We start from the raw sequence: 27494 nt of genomic DNA on the forward strand, positions 1-27494 counted from the left end.
CAAACCAACCTCAGAGTGCAATTTATGTGAAAAGCTTACAAAAATGGAAGAAACAATCATAACAAACTAGTTGAATTAATACATTTTACAAATAAAATAAAAACTTCAAAAGAAAATATGCACTACTGTAATTCTAGAATGTTTTATTCATATATATAAGAATAAAAGTAAAATATGAATTTAACGTTTATATAAAACTTCATTATTTTCTTCACTGGTGATAATTTCAAATAGCTTCTATTGTATATTCAATTTTTCACAATTGTAATGATTTCAAGAATATGATTGATCATGCTTTTATACTTAAAACTCTGAAATACATTACAATCAGATCCTGTACCTACAATGAGGATACCCCATATAAAAACTGTCATGTGCTTATAAAACTAACACTAATGTATAATATAAAATTAATCATTGTAATACATTCATTTGAGTGTGTAATTTATAATTTAGAGATGTTTTGAACTATATATCATAAAAAGTACAGTAAATGTATCACCCAAGTCCTGCCAGATTAGTAAAAACACACTGTTAATTAATTACATTGGGTATTAGTTTTTGAGGCAAGTATTCTGCCCAGTACTTAAGATGCTGCATAGATGCCCACATCCCAAAATGGTGTGTCTGAATTTGCATTACAGCCCTACTTTCTCTCTTTCTCTTCTTCCCTCCCACCCTCCTCTTCGTTTTTCCCTCCTGCTTCAAACAAATCAAATGCAAAATTTTTTTTTCTAGAATTATGTTCCTATTGTCCTATTAATAATGACCTAAACATTAAGTGCATGTTCTCTTCAGTGGAGACATGTTGCCTTTACTTATAAACAATACTGATTCCTATTCCATAAAGTACTATTAGTAATTCAAATCCCCTTATTCCTGATATAGGAAAGCATGCATGCTATCTTCTTCAGCTTTCACTTTGCCATTTGCTACACTAAATCTTCAATAAGTATTATCTGAATTCATGTCAAATCAAGAACAGGCTAAGAGCAGATAAGGAAAAACACAAACAGAAAAAGAAAAGATGAAAGAAGACATACACATCTGTTTCCTAATATGTTTGCTTTGATTTATTGCTTTAAAATGCTTTTCTGATTCAGTATTTGCTTTCATTTTCTCAAAGATATTCTAAAATATTTATACTTGGATAGTTTATGGTTATAGATGTATAAACATTAGAAACTCAATGCATTTCTCATAGGAAATGTAAGCTCTAAAGTTTCAACTAAAAGACAATAGCTTGTGTGGCCATGAAATACCTAATTTACATTAAGAATAAATTAAAATATTTAATAAGCACAAGGCATGAATGAGCCTTTTGCAGGTAGAATCTTAGCAGTTAGAGAAAGTTAAAAGTCCATATCAAATTTAACTAAGCTGAATAGACATATTTATTGTTTAAAAGGAGAAACTTTGACTCCATCAATTTTGACAAAATTTAAAGCAGTATACAATAAGTAAGTTGCAGTAAATGCACATTTTTAGTGAACACATTTTACATATGCAGAATATACATGATTATATAAGTAAATTATTAAGAATTATTTCAATTGGTTAAAGTATATCACGAAAAGGTCAAATCTAACATGTGTTTTGCTCTGGCCTCGATTGCAAGAGTGAGTTTCATAAATTCTAAACCACTCATAATAACCTTTTTTGTGTTGTTGTTAAGATATACTTTTATTTAAATGACAGGAAAGAGACACAGAGATAGAAAACATTTCATCCACTGCTTCACTCCCAATATGGCTAAACAGATTCAAAGCCAGGAGCCTGCTGCTTCTTCCAGGTTTCACATTAAGTATAGAGGCTCAAGGTCTTAAGCCTTCCTTCCCTGCTTTTCCAGGCCATCACTAGGCAAGTGAATCGGAACTTGGGCAGCTGGGACTCTAATGACATCTATCTGGGATGCTGGGACACGGAGGCCACTGGTGGGAGTTTAGAGCCTACAATGTAATGAAAACAGCCATTTATTGTGTTTTGTGTGTTGGTGGTGTGTGTCAAGCGGGGAGTGTAAAGGAAAACAATAACTATTTCAGAGAGCCAGCATCAAAATCCAGCATTTTTTGGCCACAACTCTTGATGCTACGTATCCCAAGACCTAAAATTACACATCAATTTGGAGGATAGAGTGTTGTTCATTAATTGGTAGAAAAAATGCTCTTCCTCTCCTACTGGAATTGAAGATCTACAGCAACAAGTTCCGCTGAAAGTCTGCCTATGACCACGAAAGCCACCAGTGTTAGCAGAAAATTGACATTTTAGGTGGAGCAGCAGAGATGTAGGCAACATGTGGTCACTGACAGCACAATTGAGATGCAAATCAGCCATCTCTGAAGCTCATCTTGGTGAACAGGTCTCGCTGATCCTCCAATTTTCCCTGTTTTTCTTCTATGTTTAGGATAGCCCTTTCCCTTATGAATTTCCAGTTAGGTTTGACTAGTTGGAGACACTAGCAGGAGATTAAAGGACAAGAGGAAAAATACAGTTGAGGTATTTATTTACCTGGCCTGACTCCATAAGATCAGATTACTATACTACACTGCTGTATTACAAAGAATACTGCAGTCAGGTACTTTACTCCTGGATGTACAAATGCAAGAATTCAAGATATTTTCAGTTATTTAATTAAATTCAGCAAATTTATTTATAGTTACAGGAGCTGAGGATATACAATAAGGAAACAAGAAAATTATTACTCCCCACTTTGACAAAATCTAAATGCTAGTAGCAAAAAGAAGAAAAACTTAAAAATCATAAAGCACATCGTAATGAGCAAATAGCAAACAGCAGGGTAGGAAGATAGTCATGATTATGGAAGGGACTGATACTATTCTGTAGAATGATCCATGTAAGTATCGTCAGAAAATTGGGATAAGAAAAGGTAAAAGACCTGAGATGGACATATGCTTACCATTTCAGTTTTTAATGGAAAGGCAAAGAGGCCTTGGTATGGCTGAAACAAAGAAAGTAAGGAGAGTGAGAAAAGCTATGTCAGGGTTATAAGACCTAAGATCTCAGAATGAGAGTGGTGAGTAATAAGATACGGCACTTTTTATAAGGGCAAGACTAACTGCAAACAAAAACCAGATGCAAAGTAACAATGATGGAGGAATACAATTTGCTCTATGATGTTGTCAATGATGATAAAAAGGATCAGAGTAGTGACTAGAAAATAATAATTTATTCTGAATATGTTCTGAAAGTAAGGTGGCATAACTGGTTGCTAGTTTGGATTCAGTATCTGAAAGGAAGAGTTAATACAGATTAGCGGTCTAATCTGTATTGTCCACCTAATGACAATGCTATAGACCAAGATAAAGAAGGCTGTGTGACAAAAGATCTGAGAGGATTGTTAAAAGAAATAGTTTGTATAATTCAGATCTGTAAAGATTACTGAACATTCAAGTGGAACTTAGAAGGGAGAAACATTTGAGAGTAATCAGGATTTACATGACAACGAAGGCTATGGAACTGATACTCAGAAATATAAGGAAGCTTATATTTATGTACATATATGGAAATGTAATAACTAATTAATGCAAATTCATGAAATTGATTAAAACATGTCAATGCCATAATTTTCTCAGCAATGCAAAAAAACAGTATTTGATAAGATTCAGTATCTTTATGATTTAAAAAAAAACTATTAGCAAACTAGAAATATCCCTTTAACTTAATTTGAGGATCTATGATGAATAATCTACAGCAAGTATCATTGACTACTTGTTAAAAACATTATGAGAGCGCAAATATGATGTATAACAACTAACAAAACTTAGACTATACACAGTCTTAGATAACACAGTAAAACAAGAAGAAGAATTAACTTTGGAAAGGAAAAGACAAACTCATCATTTTTAAATGACGAAAAATTTTTAAATTCTGAAAAACCTACAGACTATTAGAACAAAGGAGAAGCAAGATTGAGCTGTAAAAGTTCAATTTAAAAATAAGTTTTGCTTCTATGGATGCCTGGCAAATCAGAAATTTTAATTCTGAAAGAATCAATTAGATAGTAATAAATCAGACAGCAAGCTTCCTATGGGGTATAATACAAAGGAAGAGCAAAACAAATCACAAGTTTATTCAATCTTCCTGTTCATAAGTAAAACTTCCTATTCATAAGTAAAGCTTCCTGTTCATAAGTAAAACTGTCCTCTTAATATAATAAAACTTTTAGTATTTTGCTAGCATTTTGAATTAGAGATCGACAAACTGATGCATATGAAAATGCAGACCCAAGAATAGTCTAGCAATCTTGGAGAATAACAACATACCATTAAGATGTACTAAAAAGCTACACAAAGATTTTGCTGTACAGTCTAAACTACTTTTAACAAGAAAATTCTACTCAAGTGAGTACATGGTCATCTGATTTATAGCAAATATCTGATTACAACGCAGAAGAAAATCACCTTTTCAATAAGTGGACTAGGGCCAGCCAAGATGCATCACATGTGCCTTAATTTACAATGTGCTAAGGCCTGACAGACCCGCAGAATGTTGAAAATGAATTCCCTTAGTATCGTCTATGCAAGAAAAATGAAAACATGATTTCACATAAAACTCAAGCATGAATAGTGATGGTAGCATTGATCATAATAAATAGCAGATTAAGTAGTACGACAAATGTCTGATTATGAGTTTATTTATAATTAAAATAGTGTATATGCATTTATACAATAAATATTATTCAGTAATAAGAAATAAAGTTCTGACATTTACTATCACATGATGAACTGTGCAATCTTGATTAGACAAAATTATGTAACACAAAAAGTAAACTGATTCTACTTATACAAAAATCTAAAACAGGGATAATCATAAAGACACAAATGCAAATTCTAGATTATGTAGCAATGGGTATCTACAGGGACATAGGAAGAATTGTTAAAGGACATGAACGAGCACGTCTCAGGAAAGAAAAGACAAATGTCATATGTATGTATCCGTGTCGGTAAGTATATATGTATGTTTAACCTCACCACGATCTTGAAAATAGGCAAATTAACACCAAAATGGGATACTAAAGTGGGCAATTCAAATGGCATTGGAAACATAAAATATAAAATTTATACTATGAAAACTTAAAATATAAAACTTACATTTAATGAATTACAAACTGTTTTTGTACCAAAATAAATTTTTTTTAATTTAATTTCCATGATCTTTTTGGTGTACACTTTGTCCCCACTATATTGACAGCATAATTTAAAGGATACTTATTTTTCAATTACTCTTATGAAAAAGAAAATTTATCTATTTGATTTGAAAATTTTAAGTGATATTTTTAATTTTAAATTTTAACTGTAAAAAACTGTGTACTTACGCTAAACAAAAAACAGTACACAGAAAAAAGTGTATAAAAGAAGTGGACTTAGAGCTAATGATGTCATTTACACTAATTTGACAAAGGCATTTATTTCAGTACCTACTTCATATATAATACAGTTATCATATAATTCATGAAATAATTTTAAACACATCAAACACAGGAAAACAGCATTCAATTTCTCAGTAAATAAACCATTGTCTTCCCAGTTTTATCTCCCAAGTTAAAAATGATCCTTACTCCTCTTATTTGAAATCTCGTTATTACTCAAGTTTTTTTTCTCTTTTGTTTCTTTTCAGAGCAGCTGATTATTTAAGTAACATGAAAAGAAAAAATTTCAGAGTCCTGGGATGAGAATATCTTTGAAAAAATTAAGCTTACCATTTATGAACCCTTACTTCAAATTTCAAAAGATATTAAGTAACAAAAGTAAACTCTTGGAAAACTATCATCTAAAATTCAGCATTCAGTAAAGTGATTACATAAGCAAAGGAGTCCACACATAAAAAATAGAAATAGATGTCACAAAATAGAAAAACTAAGCCCACCTAATGAGAACATCTATATTACATATTAATTTTAGGCAGCTACCTTAAGTATATAAATACACTGAAAACAGAAACAACACTGAACCTTGTTTCTGTCAATAAAAATAATGATTCAAAGCTATAATGAAAAAATAAATCAAGCAACTAAAAAATTCATTTAAACTAAATAAAATTATATTAGGAATTCTGCTTAGGCATAAAGATGGCAAAGAAATACTCCGAAAAAAAAATTAATAGAAGACATTCAAATTGAATAAAATTACTAAAGGAATATTTCTTTAGTTGCTATTTCACACAGAATTTTCCGTTTTAATCGTGTTTAAGCTTTTCATGACATTATGATATTTACAGAGAAAATTCAATATAATTCACAGACATATTTCTAATATAATGATATTCCATCCCTTGTCATTTTCTCCCTCCCTTTCTCCTCCCTTCCCCTTTATCCCCACATCCCTTTTTACGTTTCTTTTTTTCTTTTTTAATTTTTCATGTAACATTGCAGTTAAGGGCTATATAAATTATAATCAAACACAAAAATAATCATTTCAGTCATACACAATATGTTACAATAAACACAGATCATTGAAACTACAGTAGTGTAATGTGCTTAACCACTAGTTTGACAAAAGCATAAAACAAAGTTTTGCAGAACTCCATTTGCAGCAATATCGATCCAGAATTACAGATACTTCTTTTTTTTTTTATTCATTGTTAATTTTTAACAGTGTTCCTTCAGTTTAGATACTTTCTATTTCTAATTTTTTATTTTTTACTACCATTAAGGGAGATCACATGTTTTTCTATGTGGCATATTTCATAGATGCACATTTAATATTTTGCTTCATTCCACACCTATACTTATATTGAAGTACAAAATGGCTTGTGAGAGCAAACAATAGGACTACCCCAAAGTCAACCAAGGAAACAACAAAAAATGTGATTAACTAGTCATGGTTTTCCAATTTTGAAAGCCGCATAAAGAAAGCATTAATATATATCACTTACCTTTTCAAGTAAGTAGCCAATGACTAAAAAGCCTTTTCCACCCAGCATCTGTTCTTGCATGGCTACTGAACTTTTAAGCAGTTCAACCAGGAATGCCAAAAGAGTAGCACTGCATGTAAAGTACAGACATTTCATTATGTAACCATCAAATGTTTATTACATAGTATTTCACTTTAGCATTTTACTATTAAAAAACAATAATTTATCCTGTATTATACAAGAATGAATTTTTCACTAATATAAAAGTTTTCCCCCTTACAACCATAACCAAATGGTTTTATATTTCACAGTAGGTTAGTATATCTTCACTTATATATATGTGTGTCTGTGTGTGTTTGTACACATATATGTCCTGCTTCGAGTAAATGTAACAAACATAGATGCATGCCATTTTCCATGATAAAAACTTTATCATATTTCTTTTTTGAATAATAATCTGTGCTGGGGAATTTTAAATATGTGTGAAATACCTTTCTTGATGAACACACCTATTTTTAAATATAATTTTTAAAGGATTTATTTTTCAAAAAGACTTTCACTAGAATAAAGTCCAGGAAAACGTATAACATGTCACTTGTATCTGGTATGTCCTCAGAAAAATTTACAACAAAGGGGGAGAAATATTTGTGTAACACTGAAATGAAAAGTAGCAATTAATTACTACATACACAAACACATAAAAGCACACAAAGATATGCTCCAAAGATTATATACTTGATATGGTTTCGAATGACTGAATGAAGCAACACAAGGAAAACAAATAAGCACACTGAATTAAGTTTTGATAACGAACAACTGAACAAAGTTACGTGTGATAAATCCAATCAATGGCATTGATACATGAATACAGATTTCCTAAAATTAAAAAATAGCCTTCTTATTTGTGCATGAACAATACAGTTTATAATAAATTGCTGTGAACCATTCTTTATCAGGAATTAGAATCTTCAATACTTTAAATATAGCCTCAATTGCATAGTTAGAGTCAGAAGAAAGGGTAAAACCATAAATTTATGAATATACTTCATTTAACTGCCCAAGTATTCACTGTTACAAGTAATTGAGAAAATTTCCTAATGAGAAAAATTTTAAAATGACTAAAGCCCAAAAGCAATCTGAAGTTATCCTAATCTCTGACTTATTCTTCTGGTTTCAACAAGATAAACAACATATTTTTCTGATAACATAGTTATTTTTGTTTAAGTCATAAATGCTCTCAAGACAACAATGAACAGCAAAATTATCAGTAGTATTAATATAAAAATTGATATTTTAATTGACTACATGATATCAGCTAAATATATATGTATCCAAAACTAAATATTTCATCACAGGCAATTAAAATCTCATTATTTTAACTGTCTCTGTATGTTTAAAATCACACCAAAAAAAGAAATTAACAATGAATTCATTATATCCTTTTACTCTGTCCTTAAGTCAAAAATAGATATTTATAAGCGAAAACACAAAGCATGGAACAATCCCTTGGGAATTTTTAAAATAATTCTGTCTGTAAGGAAATACAGCTATTAAGCAATCTAGTCTACTTTCAATTAATCCAATCCAAGTCAAGGTCACTTCACAAACACCTGCTTAAGGAGTACATTACATATAACAATTGTTCCTAAACGTTTGAAAAAACTAAAGAAAAAGAATGTACAGTGATTACAATGTCCTAACCTGTTCACAGAATTCTTACCTACACCTGAGTTAGGGATTTAGGGAAGAAGCGTATTCCTAATGCCCCAGCATGGTCCATATGATACATGAAAATAGGTGAAAAGTTATTTCTGACACATATCACCCTCCTATGTAGATTATGTAGAGCCATATACAATTACAAGGACAAAATGGATTTTTTTATTCTTTCATGTCACAAGAACCCCTGATTCTCAAAGATCCAAGGAATTAATCCTGAACTCTAAATATCGGATAATTCTATTACAAAATGGAGCTAGAAATTTTGTTAAAATTCTAAAATATTAATATAAAACTATGCTATATAGAGAATGTAATTTATCTTCAGTATTAACCAGGATAATGATTTAAAATGCCAAATGCATTCACTGACCAAAACATTTTTAACTCACACCTGAAACTCAATACAATTAGTAATAGCAGATCTTAAAAAAAAAAAAAAAAAACTTTAAAACTAGGTATATTTGACATGATGGACGTAATAGTAAATAGATGGCCATCTTCGAAGAGGTACATTTTCAAACATAATTTAACAAACTTACCAGTAACTAAAATGCATCGGATTGCTGCAGGGCTCACAATAAACTTGCAAAATTCTGTGTACTGCCATACAAAATTTCTCTCCATTCTTGCCTATTTCCAACTCCCCTAGATACAAAGGCAAATATAAAGGATACTTCAGCCCATTCCTATATCTCCTACATACCACTTCCTGTCTAGAACATATCAGTCATCTGCAGAGGATCTAGGTATATAGAATAAAACAAAAAGCAAGTATCTCTGACAGCCAAAACTAATATACACAGAACATTCTCTTGAAAAGTATAGCAATACCAAAGAAGAGATTTTTCAGAGCAATATTTTTCCTTAATCATGATAAAAATTGCTAAACTTTTCAACAGATGGTACTCTAACATATCATTTTCTATAAGTAGCAATTCTATTTCAGCAATGGTTAAGGTTTATTTATTCTGTTCCTTTTAAGGAAAAGGACAGTAAAATTCTACCAGTATTGTGGTTCTCTCTTTAAAATAATTATCATCGGCCAACACTTTATAAGTTTGAAATACATTTGGAAATTATGTTATTGCAAGAATCATTTTTGGAACAGTCAGACCTTGGGAAAGTAATGAAACACTATCTAATAATTTTGCCTGTCTATGATATCTCCAGAGGTTTCCATTCCACATTAATACAGAAAACCACAATAGTCTTTGCCCCAAATACCAATAATATTTATTCATTATGAAAATCTGTAACTACTTGTTTCTGATGAAAGTATATTTACATTTAGCTCCATTAAAATTTACAAAAATATTTTTGATATTTTAATATAAATTTATCCATTTTCTCAGTTTAATTTTATGAAAACTCATGTAAACATTTCATGTAACATGGTTCCAAAATTTTATTTTTAAAATAAATTCATTTAGAGATACAATATATCATAAAGATAAACCTAGTTTTAACTGAAATAATAAGAACAAACATACAGTGTAACTGAAGTTCAGTTCAAAGGCAGCACTTAGAAGAAAGAAACTACAACTTGCTTTATACTAAAACAAGCAGTTACCACAACTAGAATGGCTTCCAAAGTAAATAATGTATTAAAAAGACTAGAACTAACTTTTACAAAAACTAAAGATTCCAACTGATATTCAACATCTCCTCCTCCCTTATATAAGGATGTCTTTAATTTCTTGGCAAACACTACAAAATCCCTGCCAGTAAAATTCAGAGATAATTTCCAATTAAGCTATGCAAATGAAGGAATTATCTTTTGACATTTTCAGAAGTTTTATCTTTTAAACCATCCTAATATATCACTAAAGTACACTAGAATATTATTAAACTTTTGTAAAGTAACCAATTCCATTGTTTCAACAATATTTCTCTTAAAATCTTTCAAATGAATGCGATGGTAGCAGAAATAAAACTAAAGGAAATCAACTCAAGTCCATATTCAAGACAATTTCTGACAACTAACAAACAAAAACCTCATGTTGGATTAATTTCCTTCACAGTTAAAAAAAAAATCCAAACACCAAAAACAAAAAACCAGAGCCCAAGTTTCTGACTTGTAGGCACATTTAGCAGTCATTTTTAAGACAGCATGCCCCTAAAATTACCACCACAAAGACCATAATTATGTACACAATAAAAATTCTAATACACACTGTTACACTCATGAAAGTTGACAATAAGTGGAGCTACAAACCAAAGTAAGATACATGTATGTGTGAAGCCAAACAAAAAAAAAGTAAAATATACACAATAAAATGTAAGACAAATGTAACACAGGATTAGCACATGATATTAAGCCTTCTGTTGGCTATAAAATCTCTCCTCTGTAATTTCTACCTTTTTTCAGTGTAACTAGGATGTAGGCACACTTTTAAACTGACTTGCTATTAATGTTGCAAATTTTTAACATTTTTACAGGATCTGTGAAAAATCAGGCTCTCTAATTATGCCTTCCTCTGTTTTATAACATTTTCATTTTAGGGTTCATCAGACTATTTTATTTCTCAAAACAATAGCAAAAATCTAAAAAGTGATTGAAGCATGTCATTGACCTTAAAATATGAAATTACAAATTTTACACTTGTAAAGAAATCCATTCTAAATCTCTTATTATGTTGTAATGGTCCACTGTATCACAAAATGTGCACAATTTTTAAACAAAGAGCCACTAAGCTCCTTTCATTAGTTTACTAAGAAATACTCATTTACTACAAACTCTTTAAAATATAAAAAAAATTGTTAAAGCCTAATGGCTCTACAGTTTAACACCATCTGAGATGTCCCACTGCTTAAATGCTCCAAAATCTCCAACTCCCTCCATAATAACTTGCCACACACCTTAACAAACAGTAGCCACTACTGTAACTATGGGTACATGAATATTATAAACTTACTGATAACATTTTCTAAAGAAAAAAGAATTTTAGAACTTGAAAACTGTACAGAAAAAGGTTAACAGAAACATGCTGACATTACAGGAGTATGTTCTCAACTACTTCTGCAAACTAGTGCCATTCAAATACAAAACACATCATGAGGATCAATCCCAAGGCCAACCTCAGTCTGTTAAACAAAAGGAGAATTAACAATGAAACCTAGATGTGCTACAATGGGCAAATGCAAGAAAACAGAAAAGTAGCTGACTGTACTGAAAGCAGGAATAAGTTGACAGATACTTGCATATAAACATTCAGAACTTTTCTGTTATTTTAATTATATTTTTAAATGATAATAATTGGTTCATACACATATTTTTTCTTTCAGTTTAACTTTCTGGGAATAACAACTCTCCCTTATCTAAGATTTTATTTTCACAATTTCAGTTAACTGTACACTGAAAATCTTCAGATATAGATATGGATACATATATACATATATATATTTAATCCTGGCCATTCACTTGGAATAGTACTATCACATAATGATTTTAACTATATCTTCTCATACTGCCCAAGTCTTCACTGCATCTTTTGCACAGTAGATCCATTTAAATTTGAAGAAACAAAACAAAGATCTTTTTGTTTCTCCTTCCACATGCATGTGGTATATTATCTATGATGGCTTTGCCAAGTTTATTAAGGTGTCTTCCTATGTTTCCTCTAATTTCCGTTTTATGCTTAAAATTTAGACTTAGGACCTGGCAGGGCAGCCTAGAGGCTAAAGTCCTCGCCTTGCATATACCAGGATCCCATATAGGCACCAATTCATATCCTGGCAACCCTACTTCCATCCAGAGAGAGAGATCTTCCATCTGTTGGTTCACTCCCAAAAGGGCTGCAATGGCCAGAGCTAGCTGATCAAGAGCTAGGAGCTAGCTTCTGCCTGGCCTTGAACATTGGTGCATGGGCCCAAGGACTAGGTTATCCTCCACTGCTTTCTCAGACCTTAAGCACAGAACAGGGTTAGAAGTAGAGCAACCAGGAGAGTAACTGCACGACATGGAATGCCATAGTTCCATGCACACCCTTTTATATCTCTCTTGAGAAAAAGAGAGAGAGAGAGAGAGAGAATCCAATGTGATCCAAATTCCTTTTCAGTCCTCACATCTTTAATCAGCATGGTAATCACATACATTCAATATGCCAAGATAGTAGAGGATGGAATACAACCAGTTAGAATCAGTCCTTTTTTTCAGCAGAGCAACTGTTTCTCTTTACTCTTTTATTACTATAAAGAGAACAGTTATCACCTGTTTCATATGAAAAGTTCTAGGAAGACAACCATATTTCACTATTTACTCCTCTTCTTCCCCCAATTCTTCCCTCCATCATTCAATTCTTGCCATTACATAACTCTATAATCATTGGCTTAGTTTGCCGTTAAAGATAATAATCAACAAGTAAAAAACCAGGAATAACTCTATTATTCTACAACATCCAAAACATTCTTCAATACCCTTTTATGGCAATTACAGATCAGATGAAGACCTACCACAACCAACTAATTTTACCAGCAAAGAAACCAAGCATTCCAGAAACAACCAGAGTTACTGATAATTACTATGTCATATCCTATTTTCTTGTGTAACTACATTTCCCAGATCCCTTAGTATTAGTGTTGTGACTAAATCAACAGAGATGAGAACGGAAGTCCTTTATGGGCAACAATAATGAAAACTACATGCATAACTGTCTAGTTTCTCTCTTTTTCTTCTGTAATGAATACTGGATACTCTGATACATAATTGTGTGACCCAATATCCCAAATCTGAGTTAACTGTACCTGTTACTTATTGTGGAACTTCATTAAGACTTTAGAGTTAATTTATATAATATAGCTTATAGTAAAATATCTGGATTTTAAAAAAGACGTAAATTCTTTTTTTCAATATTTTATTCTACCATTCCACCCTTAACAATGCAATATTTAATATTTTTATTTTTCATGTGAAATGCTTTAGTAACTGTGGCTCAGAACACCCTGGAAATAAATCCGATGAGTTCTTACTCAGTGTTTTTCTAAGTAAAGCTACACATTTGATGTCCCCAGTCCAAATCATTTTACAATGATTATGAATAAATCACACTATTCTTGGATGTGGAAATTGGGTGCACTGTTCACATAAGTCAACACCCATAACAACTGGCAGGCTATCACCACTGAAACAGAAAGCCCTGTGGTAAACAAAATCAGTCAACAGTCTTTGTTGATATTATTAAACTGGTTAATTTTATTTTCCATTGAGAATAATAAATTATTTAGAATATACTAAGGTAGATTCATGTAAACAAACTTTGCACAGTTGATCATAACACTTTCGTTCTCAGTTTCCTAGAAACTTATTTACTTCTGTCTGCATTTAGTAGCACTGGCTGCAATGAAAAGACATCCTACTGGATTTGTTTCTTTTTCCTTCCTTTTTTAACCTCTATATTACAACTAGGTGCAGCTTCAACATCCCCTCAAAAAAAACCCCTAAAATATTATGCCTTACTAATACCTGGGTCACATTATCCAGTATCCCCATATCAACTTTTTCTATAAAGTTTCTGCTAATAAACCTGAGCAATTGATAAAACCAAAGCACTTTCATAAACATCCCACTTTCGTCTTTAATTTTCACCTTCAGATAGTCTATCAAACTATTTCATAAACATTCTACTTCCATTTTTAAGTATATTGAATAAAGATATATGATTCTCTTGTTACATCATTTATTCCCATACGAAGCAACCAAGTTTCATTCCCCTGTGAATACTTTCTCAAGATCTGCAGCTGATACCCTACGGAGTATAAATCCTTGATTCTCCTAAATGTCTACTTTGGAACTGGAATGTTTATGGATACCACAACTCTACAAAACACTGAAGTTGTTCATGATTCACACAATCCTGGAAACCAGAATTTCTCGCATTTATTCATAGAAAAATCTTACTGATATGATCTGATACTATGAGTTAATTTACAACCTCATTCTGCTGTGACTGTTAGGAATTGTGCTGCACACCAAAAGCCATTTGAAGATGCTGTGACTCGGGCTTCAGCTAATGCAGTAGTCAGTTCCCATTCTAAATTCAATTTTAACTTGAATTGTCTTTTCAGGCAGTGCAACGTGTGGTTTCATTATGTCAGCAAGGCACTATATTTAGAGGAAATATTTTTTTGAGATTTATTTATTTATTATTGAATAGACAGAACCACAGAGAGGAGAGACAAAGAGAAAGATGCTCGCTCTGCTCATTCACTCCCCAAGTGGCCTCAATGGCAAGAGCCAAGCAGATTCAAAGCCTGGATTCCAAAGGCTCCCCTGGGCTCTCCCACAACTTTGGGCTGTCCTCCACTTTTTTCCCAGACTACAAGCAGGGAGCTGGATGGAAAGTGGGGCAGCCAGAACACGAACACCCATAAGAGATCCCAGCAGTTGTAAGGTGAGGATGCAGCCATTAGGCTATCACTCCAGACCCTAGAGGAAATATTTTTCTGAACATATTTTTTAAAATATCCTTAAAAACAAAACTCATTTGGATAATTCACAAATTATTATTGGTTGACCTAAAATACCTTTTCCCATTCATACATATATGGTGCTACAAAAGAATGAAACTTTAATGCAAGGGAATAAATATCACTGAATTACTCAGATTTTTTCCTTCATTTTTCTCCAACAATTCATCATTTCTACAATATATGCAATATATACCATGAAGGCAAACTTTAAACCAAACTCATCCATCTTACTGAAGACCATTAATAAATTTCAAATTTAATTTATTTCAACGAAGGATATTTAAACTTATGTTTGCATATGCTGAAGATGATTAAGTCTATCTATTCAAAAAAGTCAACAAATTTTTTTCTCACCCAAATTAAATCTACCTTGTCTACGTAATACAGGCAACTTTTAAAGTGGCTAAAGCTGATCAAATTAAAAAATGTTTTCTCCACAAATGTCACAGAAAATGCTGAACTGAAATTAGGATACAATATACTAGGGCCTGTACAAAACCACATTCTAATTAGACAAACAACCATAAGTTTCATGAGATATAATGACCACCAGATAAAAATACCACTCCCCCAAGAAATTTATTAAGAACTAAGCACAATATATTTACTTTTACATCTCACAACCATACACCCAAAAGGCAGTTGAACATTGAATGGTATATATATATATCCCATTCAGTGTTTTAAGCCATAAATTAAATTTGTGCCATCAAATTCTTTAGCATTTGAAGGAACACTAACATCAAATTTGGATAACCAGGATCTGCAGTCTATTGGACTTTCATCAAAATTTCACTGAAATTAATTATATCATGTCCTATTCAACGATATAAAAACTAAGATACCAAATACTGTGTTCCAAATCCAACTATGAAAATATCTGGTGCCAAATACAAACGTGTACATTTTACTTGACATATATATTCATTTCACAATAAACAAATACTGTTAAAAGTTTTTATACATAAAACTTACCTTATTTTATGAGAAAATTCCATAGGCTCAGAGATTTCCCCTTACACCCGCCCCAATTCCTCTTCCCCAACTGATCTCCCCTATATTATTAAAATAGTATAGTACTTCAAAAGCAGTCATAAGTCCATCATTCTGTTACTTAACTGTATCGTGACATTGTAGGCAAAGACAATCTCAGTTTCCCGAATATTAACAACAGTCTACTAGAACTCCTTTTAACAAAATCCAGTTAACAGTTCTTTAATTACATTATAGAAATACAAACTGGTATACATGACTTCCTGAATTTTAAGAGACACATACCAAATACACCAACAGCTCTGAGTCACGCTTACTGAGTTGTAAGAGAGACATACAAAATAACCAAACTGCTCTGAGTCATCTCTACCTTCCGCATGGTAACATATGACAAAAGCTCTTTAACAAGAAAAATGTCCTCCTCCAGTGAGTTTTCCAATGATGTAATCTCCAGTTTCACATTGAGCTGCTTTAAAAATAATATGCAGAAATTACAGGTTTAAATACAGAGATATGGCTATTATCTTCTGTCAGTGAAGGCCTCAACTTTCTTTTCCCATCAGATAAATGAGATCATAGTCAAGACACAGAATCAAAGTGATTCTAAACAGTGATCCTTCTAAATGTTGAATCTATTACTATGTGCCTACAAGTGTTCAAGGAAGAGATCTTCCCCATTTCAGCTACCATAACAAATCTGACAGTTGAGACACAAGAGAGAAAAGTTAGCTGTTTCCAATACAGAAATAAGCCACTAAACACTCTCAAGAAAATAATCTGAATGTATCTCCTTCGAAACAGGCAACCAGTAAGACAGGTACAACAGCAGACAGTGAGAAACATTTGAACCCATTTGATGAACTACATTCAGCATCATAAAGCCTTTTAAAATTTTTAATTTTATGTTATATTTAACATTGTTTACATAGTCGAAAATGTTATAAGTTCATATGGGCCACTGATTAGGGAGGGAAGGTCAAGATATGGAGGAAGGAGGGTAGCACAAAGTTTCTAATTCTATTATTATCTCCTCTATATGCAGATAGAAGGTGGGAAGGAGGTCACCCCTTACTATCAAATTATATCTGCACCTGGGGATGAGGGAATGGTCACTTGATGTCATCAAAAGAAAAAAAATTGCTCTGAGAGTGTCCTTGAGTGATTTTGATAGTTCTGACACTGCTGATGTTGCCACTCCAAGGTTGAGAATATATTTCCAAGGTTCAATGGTTGACAAAGTCCACCTTAGGACATCTGTACACTCACACACTTGCTGCAAAGCTTGGCAAAAAAAAAAAAGTGTGTCCAACCTCTTCTGCTTTCCATCCTCTGAAAAGGCACTTGATGTCCCCTGCTGGCCTAGATGAACTGGCTGTTGGGTGCCCCATATGCATCTGGGCATGCTGTCCATTGCACAGGCATCAACCATTGAGAAGACCCAGTCCTGATAGACACACTCCAAGATCAGACCAAATATTCTGTGATTTTTCCTGTGGTGGAAGTATGAGTCCAGCCATCTAGTGGGGGAGTCTCCCAAGAAACCTTGCCTGGGATAACCTCAGACCTGTAAGCTCTTGGATATGCCAGCCAGTGTGAGGTCTGGCTGAGCACACCTGCCGGAACTGCAGCCTAGTCGGGGCAACTCCCTATTAGCCCTATGAGGGCTTTTCCTTTCCTGTGCATGTTAACAGGTACACAGTTTGAGGCAGCAGAGCCCACAACCCATCCAGCTCTTGTACACCCATGTGTGCTGCAGCTTAACTTAGCCCTACCCACGTCCAGACCCAATACACACACATGTCAACTGGTGCTACTACCTTGTCAAGCCCAGCCAACCCACAGACCTGGCTCTCATGCTCACCAAAGGAAGCCACATCCCAGCAGGGGGATGCCCACAGCTCCCCTACCATACCTACTCCCACTCCTTTATTTTGTGCTTGCTAGGGGGTACTGCGTCCAGTCTAACTTGACTTGCATCCAGTCCTGGCACTTGCCAGTGGATGCTCATCTCGTTTTGGTATATTTCTGAGTGCTACAGCTTTGTTTTCTCAGCTTGCCCCGAGTCCCAGCTTATGCTGGCGGATGCTGCAAATTAGCCCAGCCCAGCCAGTCCCGAGACCCAGCCCTCACATGAAATGACAGGTGTTTGCCTCAACCAGGCCTGACCCAAACCCTGTCCTGGCTCTCCCACCTGCCAGCAGGTGGTGGCAACTGGTCCAGCCCAGTCCACATGTATGCTGAAGAGTACTATATCCTAGCCTGGCCTGGGCTCTCCTAGTCTCCTGTGCTCACCAGGTGAGCTGCAGCTTAATAAGAGTTCCCCAAGTTGTCCTATCAGATCAGTTCCCAGCCCTGCATCTTGTTTGTGCTGGTGGCTGCTTAGCCAGCCCCACATAGCCCATTTCCAATGCATCCACTGGAAAGGAAAGTACTGTGGGACTGTCTGATAGGACATACCCATTCCAAGTCTCACAGGCAGGTGCTATAGCCCAAACCTACCTAACCAAACTCTAGAACCTGTTCTCATGTGCACTAGTAGATGCTACAACCTAGCACAGCCCATCTTTCACCCACTCTGATTCCTGCGAGTGGCAGCAGGTGCTGGGACCTAACCCAGTGTGGTTCATTTCTGAATCAACCCACACGCAGGCCAAGAAATGCTGCAACCATGTTCAGCCCGGATCACCCACAGAGCTGGGGCTGGGAACCAGTAGGAACTTCACCATAGCAAGAAATCCTTTTAGTTTCCCTATCAGGAGCACTTCTGCCTCACATGTGACTGCTACTTTAGCCCAGCCCGACATACTCCATGCCCAGTCTTGGCACCATGTCAGTGGATGCTGCAGTTTGACCTGGCCTGGAGCACTCCCAGTCCCAACTCTTGCCAGACAGGTGTAGCCCTGCCCAAACTACCCCTATCCTTGGCCCTCATGTGAACTGGTAAGTAGCTTAGCCAGGCACAGGTCACAAGCTGTCCTGCTTGCCACCTGTGCCAGTTGATGATAAAGCCTGTCCAGATCCAGCCTAGCCAGCTCACCCCCTGAGCCAGCCCACCTCAGCCCCCAGTTCTCATATTTATCAGCAGAAGCTGTAGCCTACAATGGAAATTCCCACCCCCTCCCCAAGTCAGAATTTTCCTATTTTGTTACAATAGTATAGTTCTTCATAAGGAATCATAATTCTATCAGGCTCCTGGGTTCCGACTGGCTCAGCTCTGGCCATTGGAGCCACTTGGGGAGTGAATCAAAGGACAAGGATCTGCCTTTCTGTCTCTCCTCCTCTTTGGATATCTGACTTTCTAATAAAAAAATTTAAAATAAATCTTCTAAAAGTTTAATTTAAATAATGAATTTAATAACTATTTATTTAACTTTATTAAACAAATTATTCAGTTTTCTCCTCTAACATCTATGTTCTACTACAAAGAAAGCTCAAAGTCTATGTATATATGTATATATATTATCTACATTATATAATCTATGCTTCATGTCAAAATTTTTAATATAAATTTAGTTTTAAAATGCAAATAAGTAGATATTAATATTAAGCAATATAAACAAAATATAACTGGATAATGTATGGCCCAGTAAAAGTATTTTAAACATTTTGAAAAACAAGTAAATAATTATATATTCACAAAAATGGGGGGAAAAAGTACAAACAGGTACTGATTTTCATTATTTTGTAGAGGAAAAGCAATCACATTATTTCTAATCTAAGCAATGACATTTTAACATTTGATAATAGGTACTTTTTCCTGAACCAAAACCCAGGAATAACAAATACATTCAAAGGATTTTTACGACACTTCTGAGTGTCCACTGAACTCCAACTAGACACTGAACTACTTCAGTTTTCCAGATGGTTACATTTGCCAAATGCTATTCATAATTATTAAGATAACTTGAAAAATCCAAGTAAATTACAAAACTAAACTTGCTTAACAAGATCTTTTCAAGAAAAGAGATGAGTTGTAACTTAAGTTCGCCTAACAAATTAGTAAACCACAAATATTTATGGTATGAACATGACCCTCAAAGTGATAAGCTCCAAATTTCTTGATTTTGTAATCCATACAAACTTTTTTTACGATAATAAAAAAGCATTATTTTCCAAGAAATATATTGTATATTTAGAATAATATGTTACAACTATTAAATTGGTGTGTGTGTATATATAGAGTATATGTGTGTATATATATAATATACATGTACATATGTGCATATGTATTGGTGTGTACATACACACGTGTACATATGCATATATGTACATAAATTGGTATATATGTACCAATTTACATACACACATATATATAAATTACCACAATTTAAAGTTACACTAAAAATAAATTTTAATAATAAAAAAATTAACCATACGAGTAGACTAGCTAGCTTCCCCAAAGACTGTAGAAGAGAATTCTTTAAATGTCAAGTGCATTCCAACTGCTATGATAAGAAATTTTATATGGACTATCTTTTTTAAAATTAATATTATAAGATAAATTTGACATTAAGATCAACTGGCAAAAATGACTTTCACAGTTGCCCTTCTACAGTTTAGAATATGGAAAAATGTGAAGGCAGGATTTCAGGATTACAACTCTAGTTCTGCCACTTGGTAATATCTGCTGTTCTCAAGCAATATTTTCAATTAATTTCTTCATCAACAGAATATGATTAAATGATAGAAGTTTTAAACATGATCATTAAAACTGTGGCTAGCACATAGTTACTACTCAATGAAAACCATGTAGGAACACTTCACATCCACAGACTGACCCATCATCACATAATATCAGAAAGTAGAGATAGAAGACAGTCTTAACTCAAAAGGGCACTTCCTCATGCTACTGCTTTACTTCAAAGGAACTACTCTCTTGGCATACTTAAAATTTTTAGATACAAACTTGAACACTTTCAAAGTCATGTATTAGGAAAAGTGTTTTTCTTTTTGTATTCCTTAAAGGATTTAATTTCATGTTCTTCCAATGTATGCAGGAAATGTTAGTTGTCATCAGGTTTTAAGATCAAACAATTCAGATGAAAACTTAGTTTATATTTAATTTGTTGAGCCATTTCTCTGAAAGGAGTAGAATCTTGATTCTTAAATCAAATCACATAATTTGTTCACTTTAATTCATATCCAAGGCAAGTAAAGAGTAATTTGCTCAATTACTTCCACCAAGATTCATTAGACTAAATTAATATCAATTAAAATATTAATCATCATAAAAGAATATTCTCAAGAAATTATTAATACTTCATGCCTAGCATTGAACAATGGTCGAGGATTATTGCACATTATCAAGAAATGATAAACAAGATGAAATCACAAATAAAACTACACACTGGCTTAAATTATTCAAAATCAGATCACACCAAATATACCGTACCCATGTTGATGACAATAATATATAAATAGTATTGCTACTCAACTAAATCCCATATTTCCCTATACTACTTCTATTGCACTTTTTGAATTATGATAAAAGCTAACCACATCATAAAATAAAAATCAGCAGATGAGTGATTCCTGCAGACTAAGGAGATAATAAGCTCAAAAATTCACTAGAGAAGTCATGCTCTGACTTGGTACTGATTTTCACAACTAAACTAATAAATTCTTCAGCTGTAAGCCATTATATCTTAAAAATGCATAAACAATTACACACTGATTTTCATGACACCTGAAATTCAAAATATAAACCCTATTTCATTTTTAAAATAATTTTCTATTGAAAATTATATTAAGAGAGGTATTCTAAGCACAGTAATATGCACCTTATTACTCACTTCTCTAAGCTAATGATATAGTGTAAATGGTACTCCCAATAAGGACTACACTGAAATAGTAAGAAGTTTCTTAAAAATACACTACTTATTAGAGGAAGGTACATGTAGGTTAAAGTGTTTGAAACATAAAGGTGGAGAAGTAGCTTTAAAGCTAACACAATTTCTATAAAAACTAATATAAAAGTAAGCAAATTTTATCATGTACTCATTATGCAAATAGATACCCAAAATGATAGTATCCTGAATTTGGTCTGCAAGCATTAAAAACTTCAAATTTATTTTCCTTTTTCTAGAATAACTTAATATTGACTTTAAGTTATAAATTGGGCCAACCCATTAAAGAAAATGAATAATAATATGGCTATTAAACTGAAAAATGTATCACTCTTTGCATTGATAAGGATCAATTTTTCAGACAAAGGAAGAAATTCCCTTTAATAGATCTGACATACTGTATCACTGATGTACATACCTTTCTACCATGATCTGCTTCAAAACTTTCAATAACAAAACACTGTATTACTGATACAAACAATGCCAACAAAAAGGTAAAACAAACCTCAGACATCAAAGCTTTGAAACAAATAAAAAAGTAGTAAGAATTCAAAGCAGAACGTAATGAATCACAGGGTAGCTTAGAATTGGGTATGGGTTATTATTGTAAAAGATAACAATAATGTCTTCGTTGTCAATCTTCTATTGATTGTAAATAGAGAGCAAAATATACATAACTAAAAAAGTTGGAAATACTTTCAAAGGAAAAAATCAGGATGAATAATATTTAAAAAATAAGTAAAAATGAAAATTTGTATGCTAACCTCTCATACGCTTATCAACACAATAAAACAAAGAGAGTTTAAAGACCAAAATATAGTATAAGTACTAAAATGAGTTTTGAAGACAGATAATGAAAAGCAACCATGTCTTGGATGAATGGATTCGATAAACTGTTAAATAAGACCTTAATACTAACACTGTATAATACATATTCATGATGCAATGAATCATTGTAATAATTTTTAACAATTCAAACTGTAAAGCTTCTTATATTCACTTCAGGGAGCAACAAAATCCATTTAGACTTTTAAAAATTAAATACTCTCATTTCATATTAAATTATACATCTTTTCTCTAATTCTTTTCAAAGCATTTACTCAGTTTTAAATTAGTGACCTTAATTTCTGTTGATTTGCTTAAGTGATAAAGAGGAAAACATTTTCAACTTGGAGAACGAGAATGTAAAATTTGATTTTACACTATGCTCATCTGCCTCTAAATGAATTTATTTAAGATTTGATAGTGAAGGCATGAGCTCAAGATTCCTTTTCACTACACAGCATTATACTTTCAAAACTCCAACTTTACTTAACACTATAATGATGTTTACATGAATATACATATATAGATACATATCATGACCTGTAGATTGAAACTGAACACTGTCACCGCAAAAGCCACATTTTTGCTGAAGTTAATAATCTGCATAACAATCCCAATACAGGAATAAAATTAGAAACACTCTAATAAGGCAAGTGATAAAATAATATATTATATTTCATGAAATTTTAAATTTTTCTCATAGATTCATGAATTTCTTTTTATTAATCCCAAATCAGATGACTACGAAGGATCTGATAAATTGTACACAGACTAATGAGCATTCCTCTATAACATTTAGAGTAAAAATTAATGTTCATCCCTATAATTTATAATGAAAAGTAAAAATTGCTGATAAAATTCATTTTTAACTTCTTACATATGTTATTTTAATACATTACAGTTAGCAAGCTTAATGAATAGGTATATATCAGCAACGTTAAGGGAAACTATCAAAAATATACATGAAATTAAACTCATTAAGGGATACTTCATTTTTACATGAACATGGATATGTCAAATAAATATCAAAACAGCACCTAGAGAGAGAAACTGGTGTCAATTAATATGCTAGTCTTTTGATAATAATTTTATAAAGTATCACTCCTTCATGTACAAATTATGTAATCTTATTAACCATTACTATTCTTAATAACATTTACTCTAGTGATGTTTCTTAGAACTGTGAAGGTTTTATGGATAATCCAACCCATGAGACTTTGTTACGTATAAGGGGATGAACAACATTTTTTTTCAACAATATGTTATAATCTTGAGGCAACATCTGGTAAGTTGTGTGTTATTAATCACTTATAGTTTAAATAATCTAAGTATCAGGAATCTATCTTATTCTGTGTAAATGTTTACCTGCCATAGTTTTAAAAGAATTTTTTAGTACTTCAAGTATAAAATCCGAGTATTAGAATTAATTTACACAGATTTGAGAATTTCATCTATAAATCTTAATGTGTCAAAAATATCAGCCAATGTATATTCAAACAAAACTTACCAGACAGTTGTTTCCACTTGACTGTCATTAAGCTGTCGGTTGTCCAATTGCGCAAAAAGTGGAAAAAGCACTTGTATCCCTCCAATTGAATGAATTGCACTATGAATTGAATGTGTTACTATAGCTTTCACATCCTGTATTTTGAAAAACAAAGGTGTTTGTTAAATTCCCACAGTCTAAGTTTCATCAAAATTACCTTGTTCCAAATACCAAACTTAGTGTTTATGTTTCAGAACATCTGATTATATTTTGATATATATATACAAAATGAAAAATTGTGGTATATTGGGTAATCACTTACAAATTTGAAATTTTAAGTTGAGTCATGACTACATTAAATATAAAGCTAAACCAAAAGTTACACTAGGATATGAAATATAATTAATGGATTAAATCTCAGAGTAATTCATTTGTAAAGTTTAGTATAATTTCATATCTGACAATTGTTCAGCCAATCAAAGTATAATACTCAAAAGATACAAAAACATACAAAGATAAGTGATATAATGGATCTCTAATATCTTTTAAGTAGACAAGGCCAGAGTAAAGTATGCTGCCCCCCAAAAAGCAGAAAGCAAAAGCTCCATTTAAATAACTGGAAAACCAAACACCCATGCCCACTAAGCAATTATACATGCATAGATGAACAATGTTCAGCACAAAATAAAAATACTCTCAATGTTGAAAAGAATGTGAAAACTAGGCTATGATTCACCCACCTGGAGCATTAGAGCATGTGGAGAATGCACAAAAATCGAAGCATTTTCCTTTGGTGATGATTCCAGGCAGAGCTGTGCATCAGTGGCTTTGGCATTGTATGTAAATGCAATGCTACTTGCAAGTTTTCCATCATACAGAACCTGTTTATGATGTTCTGCCAAATGAATATCACTCTCAGATTTAAACTTGAAGGTACTCTGAAAAGAGGAAACTAAAGTAAACACTCTTTAAAGGTAACCTAAAGCATGTTTTTAAAACATAGAAACTAAATTTGCAAAAAACACTTTTTGTGCCTTCTGGGTTAAGGGTGATATTTTGTTATACTCATTTGAGTTCTATGAAAATTTAGTTTTACCTTGTTAATCAAGGTATTAATACACTCATATTATCATTTGCATTTTTATTATTTAGGAATAATTCTACTACAAAAATTAAAAGCCAGTTGCATTTAAATATAAAAATAATTATGATTTTACATGGCATAAGTTTAATTTTCATGCTAGCACTTTCAAATGCACATGGCAAACTAAGTAGCCCCATACAAAAATAACTTTGAGACTGAAAAATGTACATATGTAAAAATTTCTATTTTTACTAAAATGCATATCAAACATATCAAATACTAGTACTTACTCAACAGTATCACAATATCCATGTTCAGTATAGAACTTAAGTTAATTAAAGCATATTATTTATAGGAAAGTTTTACTAGCTATAAAGATATTATTAGAAGCAATTAAAATAGCATCACATATATGAATCAAACACTGATAAATAATATTCAACCTTTGCAATCTTCATGTTCTCAGTATCATAATTCTTTTCAACTGGCAGCTATAAAATCCATTATTATTAAAAAATCCATTATTATGAAAAACAAAACTTGGAAGGCAGCCAGAACATAGTTCTAATCTTTTGATGACTAATGAAATCAACTAAACTATAATCCCAGTTCTGATATTACTTATCTTTTTGATGTTTAATAAATCATTTGATTAATGTGGCTCTGATTTCCCTACAGTTAATGTTTCAATAAGGCTAAATTAAAACTTGTAAACTCAAGTATGTTGGGGAGGCAAGAGGATACACATATAAATTGAGCGGGTTAATATGATTTTATCAAACTAGACAACATTTGCATTATGTCAATGCGGCCCCTACTACTTATCAGCTTTCTACAATATTATCAGTTTATAATAATTTAACAGAAATACGAAATCTGGAATTTTATAATCACATAATTTTTAAATTTAATTCACATATTACCTCAAATTTAGTTAACATTTGTAGTTTGGGACTAGTCTATATAGACTAATCAAACTTGAATGCCAACTGTTCATTATCATACATTTAAGAAAAACAATATGAATAATTAAAATTTGTATATCTGAGATAACAGGTAATACGCTTTACATGCCGGTATATTTAGCTTTTTTCCTAATTTATAAAGAAAACAGATTTCATGTACTTCATAATTTGAATTTTAACCCATTAATGATGCTTGTTATAATTCATCCATCTTTCATTCTCTTCCTTTTTGGTTTCCCTTTAAATTTTGCAATTTACGTTTTAAACTGACTTTAGAGCCACAGCCTAATCGTCCACTTAAAAAGAATTTCAACAAGTAGAACGTTGAAAAACCATTGTTCAGCAATATAAACAAAGGATATAAACAACAATCAAATCTCAAGATGTCAAGTTCACTCATTTTTTTCGTTCTCAATATATTAGCATCAAATTAAAACATGATATTTATCTTCTGTACCTAACTTATTTCACTAACTATAATGGTATCCTATTTCATCCATTTAATTGCAAAAGACACTTCATTATTTTTATGATTAAATAATATTGCACTATGTATATTTATCACATTTTCTTTTTTTTGCGCCTCAAGTGGAAAGATAATTTGATATTAAACTATACTTTCGTTTTCATGATTAATTTTTTACATGAGAACAAATTTCATTTATAAAATGTTAAGACCATAATGACACTGCCCATTCTACTGTCCCTCCCTCCATTTTTACCTCTTGCCTCTTTGCTTTCTTGTTTTTAAGTTATTAAATGACATACTTTTTAATTACTTAATAATCACAAGCACAACCTTCCACAGAGTAAATAATTCTACAAGTAATGAGTATAAAAACCAATGTTCCTTCAGAGTACAGAAAAGGGCTATAAACAGTAAACAAATCTCAAAATGTCAATTTTACTCATGTATCATTTTTGTATCACATATCAGGGAAAACATGATAGTTGCTTCCAGGGTCTGACTTATTTCATTAAGCATAAAGATCGCCAATTGCATACATTTTGTTGCCAAAACAAGATTTCTTTCTTTTTCATGGCTGAATAGCATTCCACCATCTGCAATCACAATTTCTGAAAAAACATCATTTGATGAACAGCTTGGCTGATTCTATATCTTACCTATTGTGGTTGAGCTGCTAAAAACAAGGGAATACTGATAATGCTTTCATATGTTGATTTATTTCCTTTGCATAAATCTCCAGGAATGGGAAGGCTAAGACACAGGG

General features: G+C 32.4%; 1 protein-coding gene across 1 annotated transcript in view; it reads right to left on the reverse strand.

The window, feature by feature from the left end:
- The window catches only part of NBEA (neurobeachin), a 483658-nt gene that overhangs the window by 436256 nt on the left and 19908 nt on the right, over positions 1-27494 (reverse strand). The window contains exons 5-7 of the mRNA XM_040991525.1: positions 24954-25151; positions 24235-24368; positions 6895-7003 (exon numbers count right to left, since the gene is read on the reverse strand). Coding sequence (XP_040847459.1) covers positions 6895-7003; positions 24235-24368; positions 24954-25151 — 441 coding nt within the window. The remainder of the gene's footprint in view (positions 1-6894; positions 7004-24234; positions 24369-24953; positions 25152-27494) is intronic.

The sequence above is a fragment of the Ochotona curzoniae genome, unplaced genomic scaffold (genome assembly GCF_017591425.1).
Source record: "Ochotona curzoniae isolate NIBS_2020 unplaced genomic scaffold, NIBS_Ocur_1.0 contig_64, whole genome shotgun sequence".
Lineage (NCBI taxonomy): Eukaryota > Metazoa > Chordata > Mammalia > Lagomorpha > Ochotonidae > Ochotona > Ochotona curzoniae.